The sequence below is a fragment of the Aotus nancymaae genome, unplaced genomic scaffold (assembly GCF_030222135.1).
Source record: "Aotus nancymaae isolate 86718 unplaced genomic scaffold, 86718_ANA_hifiasm-v0.15.2.pri h1tg000057l, whole genome shotgun sequence".
Classification (NCBI taxonomy): domain Eukaryota; kingdom Metazoa; phylum Chordata; class Mammalia; order Primates; family Aotidae; genus Aotus; species Aotus nancymaae.
In genome coordinates, this window is record NW_026988471.1 from 849241 (window position 1) to 868599 (window position 19359).

At 56.4% G+C, this 19359-nt stretch overlaps 1 protein-coding gene across 4 annotated transcripts in view; it reads left to right on the forward strand.

The window, feature by feature from the left end:
* TPO (thyroid peroxidase) overlaps window positions 1–19359 on the forward strand; it is a 94118-nt gene that overhangs the window by 60680 nt on the left and 14079 nt on the right. For 2 of the 4 annotated variants that reach the window (XM_064363797.1, XM_064363800.1), the window contains 6 exons: window positions 2220–2478; window positions 4192–4362; window positions 8912–9149; window positions 11170–11378; window positions 11716–11886; window positions 16142–16273. In XM_064363797.1, the coding sequence (XP_064219867.1) occupies window positions 2220–2478; window positions 4192–4362; window positions 8912–9149; window positions 11170–11378; window positions 11716–11886; window positions 16142–16273 (1180 nt within the window). The remainder of the gene's footprint in view (window positions 1–2219; window positions 2479–4191; window positions 4363–8911; window positions 9150–11169; window positions 11379–11715; window positions 11887–16141; window positions 16274–19359) is intronic. The other 2 variants (XM_064363798.1, XM_064363799.1) reach the window with 2 other exon arrangements.

Sequence of the window (19359 nt, forward strand, 5' to 3'; positions counted from 1 at the left end):
TTCCTGCTGGTGGGTTGTGAAGGCAAAGCAATGGAGACTGGCCACGAGTCAGCACCTGGAGGCTTTGGCAGAGGCGGCAGGGACCCCGGAGGCTGGGGTGAGAGCAGACAGGGGGAGCAGCCTGAAGCCACGTGGGGACAAGGGGCCTCGGGAGGACACCGCCAGCAGAGGAAGATGTGGCCCACCTGGGAGGTGGAGGACAGGAGGGGCACCCGTCAGTGACGATGCCCAGTCTGACAGTATGGTACCTGCCCAAGTCCAGTAGTTCAGAGTAGCCATTTCCCCCACGTGACCAGGTAAATAAATACCAAAAGCATTTTCAGAAGAATTGCCGTGAAAATTCCAGAGAGCTGCTCACAAGATTCCAGTGTTTTCTTTTGAGATAGATCTCCTCTATCACCCAGGCTGGAGTGCAGTGGCACAATCTCAGCTCACTGCAGCCTCAACCTCCTGGCTCAAGCAATCCTCCCGCCTCAGCCTCCTGAGTAACTGAGACTACAGGTGTGCACCACCACACCTGGCTAGCATTCAATTCTTTAAAATGTTTTGTAGAAACAGAGTCTGACTGTGTTGCTGAGGCTGGTCTCAATCTCAGGCTCAAGCAATCCTCCCACCTTGGCCTCCCAAAATGCTAGGGTTACAGGCGTGAGCCACCACACCTGACTCAAGATTCAAGTTTTTAGGCCCCGTTGGTCAGAACAAAGGTGCTTCTGCCCAACCTCGACAGCTCCCGGGGAGGTTGCAGGATCTGAGCCCAGTTGCTTACTGGGGTTATGTCAGGTCAGATGAGGAGCGAGCGGGGAAGAGGAGAGAGACACCGTTCAGAGCTCTGGCAAGCTCGGACACAGGATGCGCGGCGTCCGCGAGGCCCGGCTGGAAGGGCGTGGGTTTGCTGTGTGTGAGCAGCTGGCTGGGCACGGGTGGCGCTGCTGAACCTGAGGCTCAGGCGGCAGGAGTTCTCTGCCTGCGCTTGCTGCCGTCCCTGCCTCACAAGTCAAACTTCAGGTAGGCAAGAAGGGGAAGGGGGGTCTTCCTTAAAATAGCTCTCGCTTGAATTTGAAACTGCCTCAGTCCCTGGGCTGAAAAGAGAGAGGCCTTTTCCTTTCTAGTGTAGTGAAAAGACACTGAGGAAGAATGTTCCAGGGAACGGAGGTGCTGCCTGGGTTCTGAATGGGAAGCGCACGGACCTGCTTATGCCGTTAGGAGGAACCCTCAGACGCCTGTGTGGTTCAGAAACGCCACAGACATTGCAGCTGAGGTGGAGAGGCCGTCCTGCCCAGTGAAATCCGAACTCCTTTCAAACGCTGAGCCACCACACGGTGCTTCTCACCGACGGAGGAACTAGCGCAGGGACGGAAACCCAGCTGGGAAACGTTGGGATGCAGGCTTTTCCCCTCGTTCGTCCAGGTCTCCGAGTGGAGCGGGACGGCAGGGAGCAGGTGCGCGCTCTGCGAAGGCCCAGGCCACACGGGACTCACGGCTCTCCCTGGTCTCCCTGAAGGGCCATTAGGTGCTTAGGAAACGCATTCTGTCATCTGGAGGGAACACAGTACAAGTGTGTGAATAACATTTGCTATTTTTAAACAATCCACGTGCCTTCCTAAACTGGTAAGCTAAAACACAGGATTCACACTGTAGAATAGAGATTCCTATTACGTTTCATTTCAATGTGGCTTATTGACCAAAAGACTCCCCTAAATACCAAAACAATTTGACATTGGTTTTTCTGTCTGAAAGCAACAGTGTCAAACCTGAAAGCAGGATCTTTGTACGTAATTCTCCTGGGACCACGTGTGAAATTGTAATTTCCAGACCCCATGACTGCACTGTAATTTCCCGCTGACAGAGGTCTGTGCCACACAACAGGCTTTGGTTTCATCTTCACAAAGGCTCTAGGAATTAGGTATTGTTGCTTTCTGGAAAAAGGAACTGCTCCCCGCTGTCAATCCAGCCAGGAGTCGCGCCGCCCAGCCCGGCCTGGTGACTGTTGTTGGCTGGACAGAGGCGCTGCCAGCCGCAGCACGGTCCTGGGAAGGAGGCTCCCTAGGTAGCCCTGTACACGCGCCCCCTGGATAGCCATGAAAAAATCAACAAGAAGACCTTTCTGGGAAGTCCTGCTCCCTGGGGACGCCAAGGATGGCGCTCCTCTCCCCAGCCGCTCGATGCCACCCTCCGCCGATACCCTGGGCCTCACTGAGACGCTTTTCCTCTCTGCGCAGATCGTCACCCTGAGGGACTATGTCCCCAAGATCCTGGGACCCGAGGCCTTCCGGCAGTACGTGGGCCCCTATGAAGGCTACGACCCCACCGCCAACCCCACGGTGTCCAACGTGTTCTCCACGGCCGCCTTCCGCTTCGGCCACGCCACGATCCACCCGCGGGTGAGGAGGCTGGACGCCGACTTCCAGGAGCACCCCGACCTGCCCGCGCTGTGGCTGCATGAGGCTTTCTTCAGCCCTTGGACGCTCCTCCGAGGAGGTGAGTGGGCGCAGTGCCTGCGTCTGGTCCCATGAGAGCTCCCTTCTTTCCGATGACGCTCTGCAGCCAAGCAGACCTTCCATGTGGGCACACATGCTGATCCTACACAAGGTTTGTAATATCTATGGGGAAAATAAATGTGTTTAAAGCATTTTAAAAGGCTAAACTGGGGCCAGGTGCGGTGGCTCACACCTGTAATCCCAGCACTTTGGGAGTCCAAGGGAGTGGATCACTTGAGGTCGGGAGTTTGAGACCACCTTGGCCACATGGTGAAACCCCCATCCCTACTAAAAATACAAAAAAAATTAGTTGGGCATAGTGGTGGCTGCCTGTGGTCCCAGCTACTCAGGAGGCTGAGGCAGGAGAATTGCTTGAACACGGGAGACAGAGGTTGCAGTGAGCCGAGATCTCGCCATTGTACTCCAGACTGGGTGACAGAGCAAAACTCCATTTAAAAAATAAAATATAGGCCGGGCGCGGTGGCTCACGCCTGTAATCCCAGCACTTTGGGAGGCCGAGGCGGGTGGATCACGAGGTCAAGAGATCGAGATCATCCTGGTCAACATGGTGAAACTCCATCTCTACTAAAAATACAAAAAATTAGCTGGGCATGGTGGCGCGTGCCTGTAATCCCAGCTACTCAGGAGGCTGAGGCATGAGAATTGCCTGAACCCAGGAGGCGGAGGTTGCGGTGAGCCGAGATCGCGCCATTGCACTCCAGCCTGGGTAACAAGAGCGAAACTCCATCTCAAATAAAATAAAATAAAATAAAATAAAAGGCTAAACTGTTCTATGGTTATGAAAAGCACCATCACTTTAAGACGTTAATGATGGGTTACCTTTGGAAGTTAAATATTTAGAAGCAAATGATCTGATTCCCCAATTCATGTTTTGGAAAGTTAATTTTAAGCTTCCCTCACATTTTATTTCTATTCCTTTCCCAGTACTCTATGTGTCCTTCTGGAAGCTTCTAACCTGTCTCAAAAGTTGATGGCTCCCGGTGTGGTGGGGAGTGGGGAGGGCAGAGGAGCTGCAGTGTGTCCAGCAGTACCTGCTTAGATGAGAGCTGAGCCAGGCACAGCGTGTCAGAGAGGTGGGGCACGCCTGGCCCTCCAAGGCTGCCTGGCCTCCGATGACACCCAGGTCACCCACAAAGGATGACGTGCATCATGTTTTCTGAGTCGTGCCTTTGGGCCACCCTGAGGCCACACTGATCCTTTAAAGACTCTGATGTCATGCAGTTGTGGGTTCACACGCCTTTGAGATGGAGGGTCCCTGACGGGCGGTGGGGTCTGTTTCCATATGGGGCCTTTGGAGATGACGGGAACAGGGGTCCGCAGGCACCCTGGCCACTCCCTCAGCTAAGCCGAGTCTTCCTTTCACTGTCCCGGATGTTAGAATTCAGCAAATGCTTCTCTTTTTTTGGTAATCTTTCCGTTGCTGAGAAATAAAACAAAAAGCTTTAAAAACCAGCAGGCTCCTTCTCCAGGCCCCTTTCTTTTTGAGGGTTCATCCCCCATGAGCCACGTCGTCAGTGTCAGCCCAGTGGTTCACCTGCCAGCAAGGGCAGCGTCCTGAGGACATTCAGAAAACTCTGGAGTCACACAAGCTGAGTTCATGAACTTACACGAAGATTTGCTAAGGATAAGACTGAGATATTGTTTCTCTAGAACTGAGCCGAGAACTGTCCTTGCCTTGCATGGTATTTTGCAGGTGGTTTGGACCCACTAGTACGAGGCCTTCTTGCGAGACCAGCCAAACTGCAGCTGCAGGACCAGCTGATGAACGAGGAGCTGACGGAAAGGCTCTTCATGCTGCCAAATTCCAGCACCTTGGACCTGGCGTCCATCAACCTGCAGAGGGGCCGGGACCACGGGCTGCCAGGTCTGCCAGTTCCTTCCCTTGCCCGCCTCACGCAGCTGCTGTGGGATTTGCCTGGCCAGGAACCTGCTGCTAGGGAGACTGATTGAAAGCAAAACGCATCTGCAAACCCAACGCCTTCTAAGCAACTGCTCTTAAGGGCCCCGGTGCACTCAGCTTAAGAGGCCACTTCCAGCTTTCCTTAGAGACAGAGTGGCACAGAGAGGGTGGTTCTGAGCCTCGCGGGAACCTGTGAGCTGGGGGGTGAGAAACAGCCAGGCCTAGTAGAGGGAGGAGGCGCTGCAGGAGCAGACAATGGCAGGCCTGCATCCAGTGTCCCGGGAAGCTCCTGGGATGGCTAGGGTGCCCCCCTCCCCTTCTCCTCCCCACCACGGGGTCCCAGGGCCTGCAGAGATCATTCCACCACCTCAGGACTCCTGTTAACGAACTGGTCCAAGCTGGCCCCTGGCGGGAATGGCTGCTCCTCTCAGGCCAACAGCCCCCTGTGCTCCCCACACCCCACCTGGCTCCTGCCTTTCCCAGCCCACACCCCGCAGCTTCCTCCCTGACCTGCTCAGTTCCCACACCCCTGACCTCAGGTCTGCCTCAGCCTTGCCTCCCCTGGCTCCTAGGGGTTCGGTTGTCTGGTCGACCTGCAGCCCCTGTGCAGGCCCCATCCCCTGACATTGCATACTCCCTGTGCAGCGCTGACCTTTCCACGCAGCTGGGAGCTGGAAGGTGCCCTTCTGATGTGTGGGTGACATGTGAGGGCCCCTGGGAGCTGGAAGGTGCCCTTCTGATGTGTGGGTAACAGGTGAGGCGGATGGTGCCAGCAAGTCCTGCTCATTCTGTCCCTGGGCATTCCCTATCCCTATCCTCCTCAGCAGGGCATCTGGAAGGGCTGGGGTCAGCAGCCACGCAGGCTGTGAATATCTGGGACTAAACGTGAGTTGGGAGGACGCAGAAGGGACACTCATGTGTTTCAGGGTAGTACACACAGTCCCCCTGCTCCCTGCACCCCACACGCAGCTGCTTCCTTGTTCCCAGAGCTCAGGGAGCACAGCCCGAACACACCCTCATACACCCAGCACATGCCTGGCACACACCAGCACACACCCAGTACACACCCAGCACACACCCACACACACTGGACACACCCAGCACACGCCTGGCACATGCCTGGCACATACCCAGCACATACCCAGCACACATGCCCGCAGACGCCTTTACTCTGGCTGGGGCCCCCTTTGCTGCCGGCCCTGCTCAGGCCCACAGTTTGATCTCCTCACGTTCCTGCCACTAGCTTCCCCAGCTAACGGCATCAGAGAGTGGGTGACCCCCTCTCGGCTCTAACAACCCCCACCTTCCTCTGCTTCACTTCTCACCAACTGAAATGTGGCCAAAGGCAAAAACCCACATTCCCATTGGCCTGTGGGTCCCCTGTAAAACATAAGCCCAGGAGGAAGGGCTATGTTTCAGGGCTGTGAGGCTGTGGTTGCACCCAGAACCGTTGACTGGCACAAAACAGGCACTCACAGAATGCTCACTGAGTGAGTGAATGAATGAATGATGAATGCTCACTGAGTGAGTGAATGAATGAATGATGGATGCTCACTGAGTGAGTGAATGAATGAATGATGGATGCTCACTGAGTGAGTGAATGAATGAATGATGGATGCTCACTGAGTGAGTGAATGAATGAATGATGAATGCTCACTGAGTGAGTGAATGAATGAATGAGGAATGCTCACTGAGTGAGTGAATGAATGAATGATGAATGCTCACTGAGTGAGTGAATGAATGAATGAGGAATGTTTGGGCAAATAAACACCGACAAGCAAAGATGGGCCTCGTGGGAAGGGAACAATGAGTAAGACCGGCACGCAGCCCGACTCGTGTTCAGAAGACCTGGGCTTGGGCCTGAGTTCAATTCTGGATGAACCTCTTAATTAACCTGTGTGTTCCCACTTCCTCCCCTGAGTGCCCGGACAGTAGAGTCAACCTCACGTCTGAGTGGCGTGAGCACGCAGGAGGATTGAGTGCTCGGTGTGAGCACAGGAGTCGTAATGACACAGCAGTGTACGAGCTGCCACACGTGGGTCCCCGTGGAGCTGCCATGCGTGGGTCCCTGTGGCCTGCAGTTCGAAGCCCACTGCATGTGTTAGCTCTCTGTAGAGAGACAGAAGTAACACAGAGAGGGTGCCACCGTAGAAGGCCGGGCTGCGATCACTTTTTAAAAGATGGATCGAGACACTGACGCACAGAGAGTGTAGGCAACTTCCCCACGTCTGAATTCCAGCAATTGGAGGCGTCACTGCACCAGAAAGGCCACAAACGTGGCAGCGGCTTCATTAGATTTGATCAGTTACATCTCAGGCTAAGTTGGATAAAAGAGAAAGGCTTGTGTCACAGCAAGCTAAGCTGGGATGATGATTTTCACTACGCCCTGAAATCTTCTGTTGTACTTTACAGGGAATATAAACTGTCCAACCTTCCCCAAAACTCTTTTTTGCATTCCCGTTTCTGCAGCGTCTCCCACAGGCAGGGACATCTGAGGTTGATGCTGATTCTTCCCAGCTCTGTGGGCTCTGGAGCTGCGATGAGATTGATTCACGCTTCCTGTCTCTACCTCCTGCCCAGGCCTGGCACATTTTCCCTCTAGAGGTGGAAAAAGTTGCAAATGTGTTTCCTCTTAGAGCAATAAGAAAGGAAAACACCCTCCTAACTTCGCTTTTTCTTTTAAAATTAAAATATCAATCTCCCTCAGGTATTAGAAATGATTTTATTATTTTGTTCTACTTAAAACAGTTTGACAGTGGTCTAACTTGATTATATAGAAACTTTCTCCCCTCATTTTAGAACTTTAATTCGCTCATCATTTTGGTTTTTGGCTGATCTGAAAATGAATGCATTCTTTTAACAAATATTTAATGAAATTACTGCTGTGTCCCCCAAGCCCTGTGGCAAGCAATGGGCCTCTGTGTTTTCTGTATAAACCGAGTGTCTCCAGGTGACCTGTTACTGGATCTGAGAAACGTGTGGGGTGTGTTTGGGATGGTCTGGGTAAAGCTGACTGCATGGTAAAGAGGAAATGTTGTTGAAGGTGCTGAGGTCGGAGACACAGGGGCCTCTTGGGGGAGGCATGGCACCTCCTCCCGGTGGCTTTGATGAGAGGCTGCGATGGCCCATCTGGAGACAGAAAACCAGTGTGTTTCCTGCAGATCACAGGGCGGCAGAGCCCACCACAGACAGCAGGAGCTGGGCGGAGGCAGCGCACCTTCTCAGGGGGACTCAGGGGACTGCTGGGGATGCAGCAGCACCAGGGCTGCGGGGCCAGCCGAGGGGGGTGACCTGGGAGCCCAGGAGTGAGGCGCACACTTGTTCCTCCCAACCGTGAACCAGGGAGCTGCCCTTTAAGAGACAGACTCCACAGCACCTGACAGCAGTTTCTAAAGCTCAGATTTTAAATCTCACTCCTGCTTTCCTCCTTCACTTTCTGTTCCTCCAATCGTCTTTTTCCAAGCTTTTCCCACCCCCTGGCTCTGAGAGTCTCTTTACCACATGGGCCTCCCCTCCCAAGACTCACTGGAGGATGCCTGGCTGTTTCTCCTAGTTCTGTTTCGTCTAAACATAAGACACTATGAAGCCCGACTTCTGCCCCCTGAAAGCCTCATTGCCCCTTGGGGAACCGGCCCAGTGCTCACACGTCGCTGTGCGTGCGCCTGTCCGGGACTTCCACCGGGAGCCTGTGGTGGGCCGGGTGCTGAGGGTGGAAGCAGACACGGGGCGGGCGGATGAGCGAAGACAGCAGCAGAGGCCCTGGGCGGCGCTCTCATCAGACGCCGCGGGGGGTCGCCCAGCCTGCAGGAGGGAGGGCGTCTGGAGGAGGCAGCAGCCGAACCAAGAGGAGTGGATGAGGGTCGAAGGCGGCTGTGAGGAGGGGGGCACAGCGAGGGGCACGAAAGGGGGAGCGAGTGTGTATCAGGCAAAGGTGCAGCCACAGACCTGGACCGCGGATGGGGCCTGGGCAGGGAGCGACTCAGGTGTGGGTCAGCAAGGAGGAGGCGTGATGAGAGAGGCCGGGGACTCACCAGGGTTCCCAGCAAGAAAAGATCGCCAGTCTTCAATATGGGGACGGCTGGCCAGACAGATAAAGATATTTGTGTATGTCCCTTCCCAAGGGAGGGGTGGACAGGAGGAGGGAGGGCATGCTAGCTTCTGTGTGTGCCCCTGATGTCACTGTGGGAGTAAACTCGGAGGAGGACGCGGAGCTGTCTCAGCTGCTCTGTAGAGGCAGGAACCGAGTGCGGGCTGGGCGATCGCAGGAATCCCCTTAGACGCCCTGGACTCAGCATTCTTGCTGTCTCCCGCTCCTTGATGAGCAAACCCTGCAAGAAGAGCTCTGACGCCCGAGCTGGAATATCCTAGCCTGGCAAATGGCCGGGCAGTGCCATGGCTTGGGACGGGACTCTGCCAGGCTGCACTTCCCGTCTTGTGGACCAGAGCATGAGTGAGGCGGGCTGAACGAAGGTTCAGTTCTGGAGAGAAACCCTGTAGCCTTTTCCCTGTGCAGGTTACAATGCGTGGAGGGAGTTCTGTGGCCTGCCGCGCCTGGAGACCGCAGCTGACCTGCGCGTGGCCATCGCCAGCAGGAGCGTGGCCGCCAAGATCCTGGGCTTGTACAAGCATCCTGACAACATCGACGTCTGGCTGGGAGGCTTGGCTGAAAACTTCCTCCCCGGGGCCCGGACAGGCCCCCTGTTTGCCTGTCTCATTGGGAAGCAGATGAAGGCGCTGAGGGATGGTGACTGGTAGGTACCTGTCCAGAGCTTTGTCCTTCACGTTCTACACAGAGTGGGTGGTCAGTGTGGGTTCTAAGCCAGCCAGGCCTGCATTCAAATTCTGGCTCCATAGCTCAGCTCTCATGGAGCCTTGCTCAGGTTGCCCCTCCCACCCTCAGGTTGCCCCTCCCACCCTCAGGTTGCCCCTCCCACCCTCAGGTTGCCCCTCCCACCCTCAGGTTGCCCCTCCCACCCTCAGGTTGCCCCTCCCACCCTCAGGTTGCCCTCCCACCCTCAGGTTGCCCCTCCCACCCTCAGGTTGCCCCTCCCACCCTCAGGTTGCCCCTCCCACCCTCAGGTTGCCCCTCCCACCCTCAGCTTCCAATGCAGGACAGTGTTGTTATAAAAATGCAGCAACTAGGAGGCACGCAGCCTGTGCTGAGCACTGAGGATGAGAGAGAGTGCTGATTTTTCCATACATCCACCCACAGAGCAAGCAGGCGCCTAACAGAAACAGATTGTGACACACTGGTGACGGCCTGCGGCTGCATCCCACCCCCATTCCCCTGACAATGTCTGGGGAAGCACAGACCTGGCAGTGACTCAGGCGCAGACACAGGTGGTGCCCAGGGCTCATAGATGCCCCTGGGCTGGACAGCCCTTCCTGCCCCCACCCCCGCCCACACACAGCAGCGCCTGCCAGGAGCAGAAAGCTGAGATCCCGCTACCCCGCCTTGCACCTGTCTGTTCCTTCCTAAGGTTTAACCCAGAATTTGGGGGCTTGCCCAGAGGGGGTCAGAGCCAGGTCCTGTTTCTGTCTGACACGGAGTCCGTACCCCCATCGAAGCAGGTGCACAGGATGTCAGCAGTAAGATTTTGGAATAAGAGACAAAAACAGTGGGAAAACGTTTTCTCTTGCTGTTAAAAACATCCCCAGCTATCCAGCTCCCTCTGCTTTGGGTAGTCACTGTGTCCAGGTCAGGTTTTTGCTCTAAGGGAGCTGTGCTCCTCCCAGAGAGTGCACCTGCCACAGACCAGCCTCCTTTCCTTTCCCCAGTGTGACTTTTATCTCTCATTTCTGAGATGCAGCATTTCAAGGAGCTAGGAACCCCTGGGGAGAACTCACCAGAATGTGTCTCCCTCAGCTGTGTGTTTTCAGCAGACGTGCGATTTGGAATACTCTGAGACATGGGAAGCCACTTGTTCAGGAGGGGAAAAATCTCACCAACTTGCCCCGTGTGCGTGTCTCCCATGCACGTCTCACACCTCCCGTGGCTGAAGTTCCATCTGAAGCCAGTGCAGAGGCAGCTGGCAGACTCCTGGGTGGTGCCGCAAATTTCTCATCCTGCGTATCTATGACTAAATATCTCCCCAATGCAAAAATGGGGTCAATTAACTTAGAGTGTGACCCCTTTTTTACGTTCTAAGAGGAAGTCACCCCATGATGGGAAGTGGAAGAGCTTTATATGGTTAGGGGAAATGCATGCTTTGTGGCATTCAGGCCACGATTTTCATATTTTGAGAGCAAAGTGGAACTTCATTTCTTCACATTGCAATTTTCTTGATTAATCATGGCTTGGAGGAAGAAGCTGGAGGCAGAGAGGCTGTGCAGGGCACAGTGACTTCAGCATAGAGAGCAGCAGTCTCTCAAACAGCTGAATCTGCTGTCATTATTCTTGTTTTTCACAGCACTGCACCCCAGATAACAGCAACACAGCAAATTAGATGCTCATAGACAGGCTCTGGGCACCTCTCCCCCATCTGACGCCACTCCTTCAGACAACCAGGTGCACGCTATGCTGCCCCTCCGCATTTCCTCCGGGTCCTCAGTGCCTGCACCTGTGTGGGCCCGGGTGCTGGGGCTCTGGGCAGACGCCACGGGGTCTGCTTTAGTTCCTCAGTGCCTGCACCTGCACGGCCCCGGGTCCTCAGGGTCTGGGCAGAAGCGCAGGGGAGGCTAGCGGCACACAGCAGTGGGTGCCTGGCCCTGAGCGCCTGCCCCAGGGTTCTCCAGGCACCATGATCTTACGCGCCGTCTCTGTCTCTGGAGGTTTTGGTGGGAGAACAGCCACGTCTTCACGGATGCGCAGAGGCGTGAGCTGGAGAAGCACTCCCTGTCTCGCGTCATCTGTGACAACACCGGCCTCACCAGAGTGCCCGTCGACGCCTTCCAAGTCGGAAAACTCCCCGAAGACTTCCAGCCTTGCGACAGCATCCCTGGCATGAGCCTGGAGGCCTGGAGGGAGGCCTTCCCTCCAGGTGATGCGGGGTCCCTTAGCTTGTCTTCCCAAGGAACCGATTTTACCTTTTCCCTGTTTAGAATAGTGTCAGCGCCCTGCCTTACACCCTCAGGGCAGCTCGTGGGGTGGGGCCGGGCCCTTCTCTAGTACGAAAGGAACTGGAGGCCTAGAAGTGAGCCTTTGGGGCCGACCTGGGAAACGGTGGTGTTGTGTGGGTGCCCAGCGAGTGACCACAGCAGGGCTCCCCACCTCGGCGTCAGCCCCCTCCAGGGCACAGGTGCGCCTATGACGGGGACATTGGCGTGTGGTTCTTTTCTCGCAGTTTGATGACATGTCAACCTGTCCACATTTCATAGGGGACAAGTGTGGCTTCCCAGAGAGCGTGGAGAACGGGGACTTCGTGCACTGTGAGGAGTCCGGGAGGCGTGTGCTGGTGTATACCTGCCGGCACGGATATGAGCTCCAGGGCCAGGAGCAGCTCACCTGCACCCCGGAAGGATGGGATTTCCAGCCTCCCCGCTGCAAAGGTCAGTCCTTTAACGGGGCATGTGTTCTTTCGTGACAATTACATAACATTTGCACGTTTCCAGTGTAAACTAAGAATTCAATGTCATTGAAAATTTCTTCGCCAAAGCTGGACCTGAGGCTGTTACCTTCCATGAGAAATTTGGGGATAGAATCAAGGTCTCTCCTCTTGCCTGGCCATGCTCCCAGTCGGCTTCTTTCTAGGTAGGGGGGGCTCGGGAGAAGCACGTGGAATCGTGACCAATGGGGTCACCAGTGAGGGAAGAGAGAGGAGTCGGTGAGTTCCAGGCAAGGTTGTGGTGAACTGGCAGGGCCGTTTTCTCAGAGGAAACACAACAGCCAACGCTTCCGCTTCAGAAACCCAGAGAGCAAGGCTGGCCTCCACCCCCACCTCCTACAGGCGGCTGCTTTCCAAGCTGGGCCTGGTCCTCAGCCGCTGGGTTCCTCTCCCAGCCTCCTGCATTCTAGGTGTGGACAGGTGCAGCCTCCCTGCCGTAACTTGAGAGCAGGCTGGGGAGGCACCTTTCAGGCCTCAAGGCGAGACACCCGACCACATCCACCTGCTCCTCCCGTTCGCCTGGCTTGAGCAGGCGTCAGCCCAGGGCACCTGGGAGCAGGCGTGCTGGACGACAGAGCCTCCCAGGGGAAGAGCTGTGTGCTGGGGTCACTCTTGGGGGAGCAGCAGAATGGGCGTCCCCATCCGACTGTTCTGAGAGATCTCTGGGTGAGACCCCCGTGGCTGGGGCTTCCTGTAGAAGCAGCTTGAATCCCCCAACGATTTCAGAAACACCCTGCAAGCAAACCCGGACGTCTGGCTCTGGTCTCCTGGGGCGGCGGGATCAGGGCAGGCAGGGCAGGAACGGCTGCTGTTCTCGGAAGAAGATGCCTCAGATAACACAGTGATCTTTAGAAGGCCAACAGCTACCTTCGGGGACTGCGTTTTCGTGGAGGAAAATTGTCATCAGACAGCGAGCCTGCTGTCAGCTACCTGCTCTGAGCGCCTGGACGTCAGAAGAAAGAGATGGCCTCGTGCAGGAATCTGGCTGGTTTGCAAGCAGAAATAAAAGCAAAGTCCACAACTTTCAGTTTTCTCAGAGTTTTTAGAAGGTGAAAGAGTCCTGGAGCCAGTGATTTGGGAGACCCAGGTGAGAGAATCCTTGGAGGCCAGGAGTTCAGGACCAGCCTGAGAAATGTAGTGAGACCCCATGTCTACCAAAAAAGAAGAAAAGTCCTGGAGGGGAGGGTGTGATGAGCTGCACAAGGTCAGAGTGCTTCATGCCATTGAACTGGACGTTTAGAAATGGCTGAGGTGGTAAATTTCACATTATGTATAATTTAGCACGATAACAAAATTTCAATTTCAATTTTGAAAGTCCAAAATGTTTGTCCCTGAAGGGCCTCAGTCATAAAGGGAGAGGATGCGACCCTGTGTGCACCAGGGACCCACCAGGACTCAGCGTGTGGCAGGGTCAGGACGGGTGCCGCTCCCGCCGTGTCTGAGGTCTCAGGCGCCCTCCTGGGAGCCACCTTCCCATTAGGAGGGGAGAGAAGGGATGTGGAGAGGAAGAAAGGAAGCGGCTGGGGAACGGTGCCTTGGAAATAACTTTCAGAGTCACAGGCGGCACAGGGAGCTGCCTGGGCATGAACAGGGCAGAGGCCTGCTGCGTGGGCGAGGGAGGGTGCCACCACCGAGAACAGCAGCCTGGGCTGGGCCCCCTTTGTGTGTGTGATGGAAAATACGGTTCCCAATCAGCACTGATTTGCTTCGAGAAATGGAAGCGTCTGCACTTGTGCACGCTGCGTGTGGAGCGCGGACGCCACTGCCACTCTTCCTGAAAGTCAAGGCGAAGCATCCCGAGAGCAGAGCCGGGGCCTCCGTGCAGGCTGCCCTGGTGTCCGGGGGCACTGCTAGTTTCTGACGCTGGTTTCTGCTGTTGCTGGGAGCGCTGCTCTTCAGCCAGGGCTGACTTGTCCCCTCCTTCCTGTCCATCCTCGGGAAGGGGACCCACACAGCACCGGCCCCTGACTCGGGCTTCTGGTTAGAATAAACGGACCGTGGGTAGAACATCGTGGGCCGAACTGTGCTCCCCAAAAGTCTATGCTCAAGTTCTGGCCCCTGTACCTCTGCATGTGGCCTGATGAAGAAGCAAGTTAAAATGAGGCTGTCGGGTGTGTCCCGATCCAGTGTGCGGTGTCCTCGTGGGAAGAGGAGAGGAGACACAGAGACGGGACCGTGTAAAGACCCAGGATGGAAACAAAGCATCTGCCAGCATGGGCCCCTGGGACGCTGGCACCCACCGGGAGCCGGAGCAGGCAGGAGGGACCCTCCCCCCGAGAGAGCCTTCCAAGGGAGCACCGCCCGGCCGACACCCTGACTTCAGACCTGTGGCCTCCAGAACTGTTGGAGGACGCATTGCTGGCGCACGGAGCCACCCAGTTTGTGATGGTTTTTCCCAGCAGCCAAGGGAACTCACACCTGCGAAGAGTCTGAACTCCAGGGATGGGGTGAGGCACAGGAGAGGGGCGGAAGCTGTTCCGAGGGAACTCCCCGAGGGGAATGCGGGATGTGTTGGCCGATGGGAGCAGCAGCCCCGGGCAGGGCTGCTCACAACAGCGGCTGCCGTTCCCACTCTGTGGGCCTCATCACAGGTCCCGGCCATGGGTGGTGACAGATTTTCATGCAATCATGATGGAAGCACTCCCCGACCCCAGGGGCGGCTGCAGACACCTTCGCACAGCACCAGTGCTTCACAGCTCTGCATGATGGGATGCAGGAGGGGCTGGTTCCAGGCGCAGCTTTAGCCAAGAAAGATGTTATATGTTTAACAGCCTTGACGTGGTCACCTATACTCAGCCCCCTGAGTAGCCATGATTACAGGCGCCCACCACTGCACCCGGCTAACTTTTGTATTTTCAGTAGAGACGCGGGTTTCACCACATTGGCCAGGTTGGTCTCAAACTCCTGACCTCAGATGATCCACCCACCTCGGCCTCCCAAAGTTCTGGGATTACAGGCGTGAGCCACGGTGCCCAGCTTCTTACACTCTTATGTAATGGTTGTCATTATCAGCAACATCATTATTAATGACTGTACCATTTAGAAAGCCTGTGTGATCCCAGCACCCTGATAGTTGTCATAAGCATCATTGATTCCATGCCTGTTTTTCACAGCCGACGTTATGACACCCATTCTGTATCTGAGAAAAGCAGGGTGGGCCAAGCCTCCCCCGCCCAGAGCCCTGTGTTAGGAGTGGGGAGCCCCTCACCCTGGGGAGCAGGTGGGCAGCAGACCACACCAGCCGGCCTTCGACCCTGGGTCACCTGAGCTCACTGCTCAGGATTGCAGGTTCTCCTTGTCCTGGGGTGGCCGGGTCTGGAGCTCAGTCCTGTGGTCTCTGTGGACTCCAGCTCTTCTACTCAGCGGCGGGACTGGGGAGAGTCCCTCGACCCCTCCCAGTGCCCTGTGTCTGGGGGCGTCACCAGCACCAGGGTCACAGGAGTGCCGGGAGGTTTCGGCCCCCAGCCTGGCCCTCGGTGAGGCTGCACCCAGGCCAGCTCCGTTCCCTCCGGACAGAGCAGCTCCGGGAAGAGCACGCGTCCCAGCACCGACAGCGCCTGTTCCACTTAGAGAACGCGCACCTGGGCATGGAGAGCGGCTCTTACACGCTACCCCCTGTTTTCTAAAATTGGCCAGAAAAGGAACATGATTTGAACAAAATGCACAGCAGATTATCTGGAAACACACGCCTAGGGGATGAGGTACTAGGCTGTAGGACTCGGGTGCAGGGAGAGCAGGAGGGGACGCCCCATCCTCACTGGCGGGGGCAGGTGGCCCCAGTCCTTGCTCTCAGAGGAACTGCCGGCCAGCTGGGAGCATCTGCCTGGGCAAAGCAGACCCTGCTCCACCCCACCCTGGCCCCTTCCTGCCCCTGTGTCCTGCCCTTGGCCAAAGCCCACATTCCCCTAACCCAGGCAGACCCTAATTTCCTCGAGGACGGCTCCTGTGACTACTGGGGCCTGAGTGAGCCCCGGTGTGTGGACTCCCTGCAGCCTCAGAGCCTGTGGCCAGCGAGCTTTCTGCTGCTCGTCACCTTTCAGACGTGTAGGGAGCAGGGGCGGCCACACGACAGCAGGTGCCCTGTTCCCCCTAGATCGGGTGGGGGGCAGGCGAGGGGCCAGCCTCCCCAGAGAAGCACCTCCCGGAAAGGGGCTCGCCTGGGGGAAGAGGGGCACATTGTGGCCTTTCGTGTCTGGCAGATGTGAACGAGTGTGCAAACAGTGCCCAGCCCCCCTGCCACGCCTCCGCGAGATGCAGGAACACCAAGGGAAGCTTCCGGTGCCTCTGCGAGGACCCCTACGAGTTAGGAGACGACGGGAGGACCTGCATAGGTGAGACTGCTCCCCTCCCCTCTTTCTCTGTCCGTCCATTTGCGAGTTTTTGTAAAATGAAGAAAAGTGTGTTCAAGTGAGGCAACTGTCAATCATCATCTTGACTGGGAAGGGCGGAGATGAATAAGACACGGAGCCCGAGGTGCTGGAGGATGGATTGCGTGTCTGCACCCCCTCCTGTGTCAGGTGCACCCCCTCCTGTGTCAGGTGCACCTCCCTCCTGTGTCAAGGAGACTCCCTTCCTGTGTCAGGCACACCCCTCTGTCCTGTGTTAGGGAGACCCCCCCTCCTGTGTCAGGCACACCCCCCCCATGTCAGGCACACCCCTCCCTCCTGAGATGACTTACCCACTACCGCTGTTCCTCCCGGACCTCTGAATGCCTGTGCCAGCCTGAGCCAGCAGCACGGGAGCCCGAATCACGTTGTGCACCAGGCCCAGGTCTGAGCGGTGAATACACAGGGCCCAGGGCTGCTTGCCTCCACCGAGAATTCCAGACTTAGATTTAGACATCGATACTGATTATGGGTAGAGACTTAGCTTCAGATTCAGGAACAGATGCAGATAGATAGATACACATTTGCATAATAGATGGGGCTTTAGGAATAGCTATCCCTACGTGAGTTGAGATGTGGATACAAACACGGCTTTAGGTGTCGATGTCGTCACGGAGGAGGCCCTGCCTGTGCTTGTGTTTTCTTTTGAACACTGTGGTGAACGGAGCCGTATCCCTTTCCCGGGGATGCCGCAAGGTCCTGCAGACTAAGCCCTTGATGAGAGATTCATTCTCAGAGTCCTGGAGCTGGAATCAGGTCCTGGTGGGGGCAGGGCTGGCTCCTCCTGAGGCCTCGTCCGTGGCTGTGGACGGCGCTTCTCCCTGTGTCCCCCCGGGTGCTCCCGCTATCTGTCCGCAGCCTCATCGCCTCGTCTCATAAGGACGCAGCCGCCTGGGACCACGGCCCGCAGTGGCATCCCCGTGGCACCGCAGTTACCTCCTCAAATGCTCCATCCCCAGATCCAGCCACGTTCTGAGGCCAGCGGGGCTGGGGCTTCCACATAAGAATTTGGGAAACCCAGTTCAGCTCATGGCAGGCACTCGGTCCATGGTGCCACCTTTTAATCTTCAGAATAAAACTTTACAAGAAGTTCGTACACAGGCATAGGAGTGCACAAACTGTTTTCCAATGTTTTCCTTCAAACCTCTTCGTTTAGTTTTTTTCCTGGGAGCAATTACAACAGACGTTTATCTATTTCCTACACCTTAAGGATTCTTTTCTGTAAACCCTGAAGCCAAATGTGTCTCTAGAGTTAAGACGTTCCCTCCCAGTGCCACCTCTTTGCTCAGGAGTGCCCCTGCCTGGACGCCGTCCATCCGCCTCCCCAGGTCCTGCCCCATGAAGCGTGTTGAGAGAGCCCCCGAGCCCGGCCGGGACCAGCACTCACGCGGTGCTCGTGCTCAGGGCAGCTCTGAGCTCCATGTTGCCTTCTGGTTCTGTGTGGTGGGTGCGATGCTTGCTCAGTGCTGTCCCCCTCCAGCCTGGCCCCCGCCGGGCTCCTGGCTGCCGGATGTGAAGTCAGGGTCCACCGCAGAACACTGGTCTTCCCGCTGAGCCCTGCAGCCCCTCACGCAGCTGACTGCCTCCAGCCTGCCCTGTGGCAGGACCCAGGCCGTCCGGAGGCACAGGACCAGGCTGCTGGTGGAGCCTGATGGTTGGCAAAGGTGAACGGTGACCTTCTCTTTCTAAGGAAGGGACTGAGAGAAGGAAAGGGCCCCCAGAGCATCTCAGGAGCCGGGAGGTGAACAGCAGGGGGCGCTGGCTTCTGTGCGGTTCCCCCCACCACCAGCACCCTAACACAGTGCTGCCCCTGCACGACCTTCCACGGAATATTAGGGCGCTGGGCATGACCCTACCTTTCTGCATCCCTGATGCACAAGCCTCACTGTTGTTCTGCGGAGACCACACGTGTCCCTGTTGAGAGAGCCCTGCTCCCGCACAAGCAGCCATCGGCACCGTCTCGGTATGACGGGCGCAGGCCGGCAGGACCCAGCACCGCCCCTGGACGCCCCAGCTCCGTCACTGCTGGACAGAACACCCTAAAAGGTTGGTGGACACGGCTGTCCCTCCACTTTCAGAACAACCAAGTGAAATGCATGTCTGCCTCCACAAGGAAAGACGGACACTGAGAGAGATGCAGAGGCCTCCCCCACCGGGGGACATGCGGTCGGATGCTGAGGGCCAGGAGTGACCCGGGAGCTGCGGCTGAGCCAGGTTCACAGCCCCTCATATGAGCCCTGGATGGAGGCCCGAGGGTCCAGGGAGGGTGTGCACCAGGGCCCGGGTTGGAGAGACGAAGACGCAGGTGCCACGGCTTCTCCTTCCGTCCTCACGGTGACTCACAGACAAGGAAGCTGAGGCCTGGGAAGCTGAGGCGTGGCTGTGAGAGGAGCCCACACTCCAGAGAAACAGAAGCAATCAGAGATGCAGATGTGGGGATAGACACAGTCGTAGATTAGACAGAGACAGTCTGTAGAGGTGGTTATACTGATTCAGCTATGGAGGTCGATTTAAATAGAGATGGATATACATTTACATAGATCAGACAGAGATAAATATGTGGACAGGTGCAGTTTTACCGATTTAGACTGAGATGTACATACTGATTACGGAGATAGATATAGTTTTAGACACAGGTACAGATGTGGATATAAAAACGTAGCTGTAAATGTGCGTGTACGTATAGAATAGACCGAGGTGTAGCTATCCCTGCATAAGTTTGATGTAGACACAACGTAGATTTGGTGTAGACGTGAACGTGGGGAGGCGGATCCCCGTGTAGAGATGGTCTTAGATGCGCATCCAGCTCTGTGCACGGATATGTGAAAGCATCTGTTCTGCGGAATTGGTCATGGAATTAGGCTGAGGAGTCCCTGGACCTGCTGTCTGCACACTGGAGCCCCAGGAGAGCTGGCGGGGCAGTCCCAGCCTCAGGGCAGGCGAAGCTGTGACGAGAGGGCCCAGCTCAAGCAGAGAGAGGCAGGAAAAGAGAAGCAAAGTCATTTTTCCTCCGCTGCTTGCTCTGCTGGGGC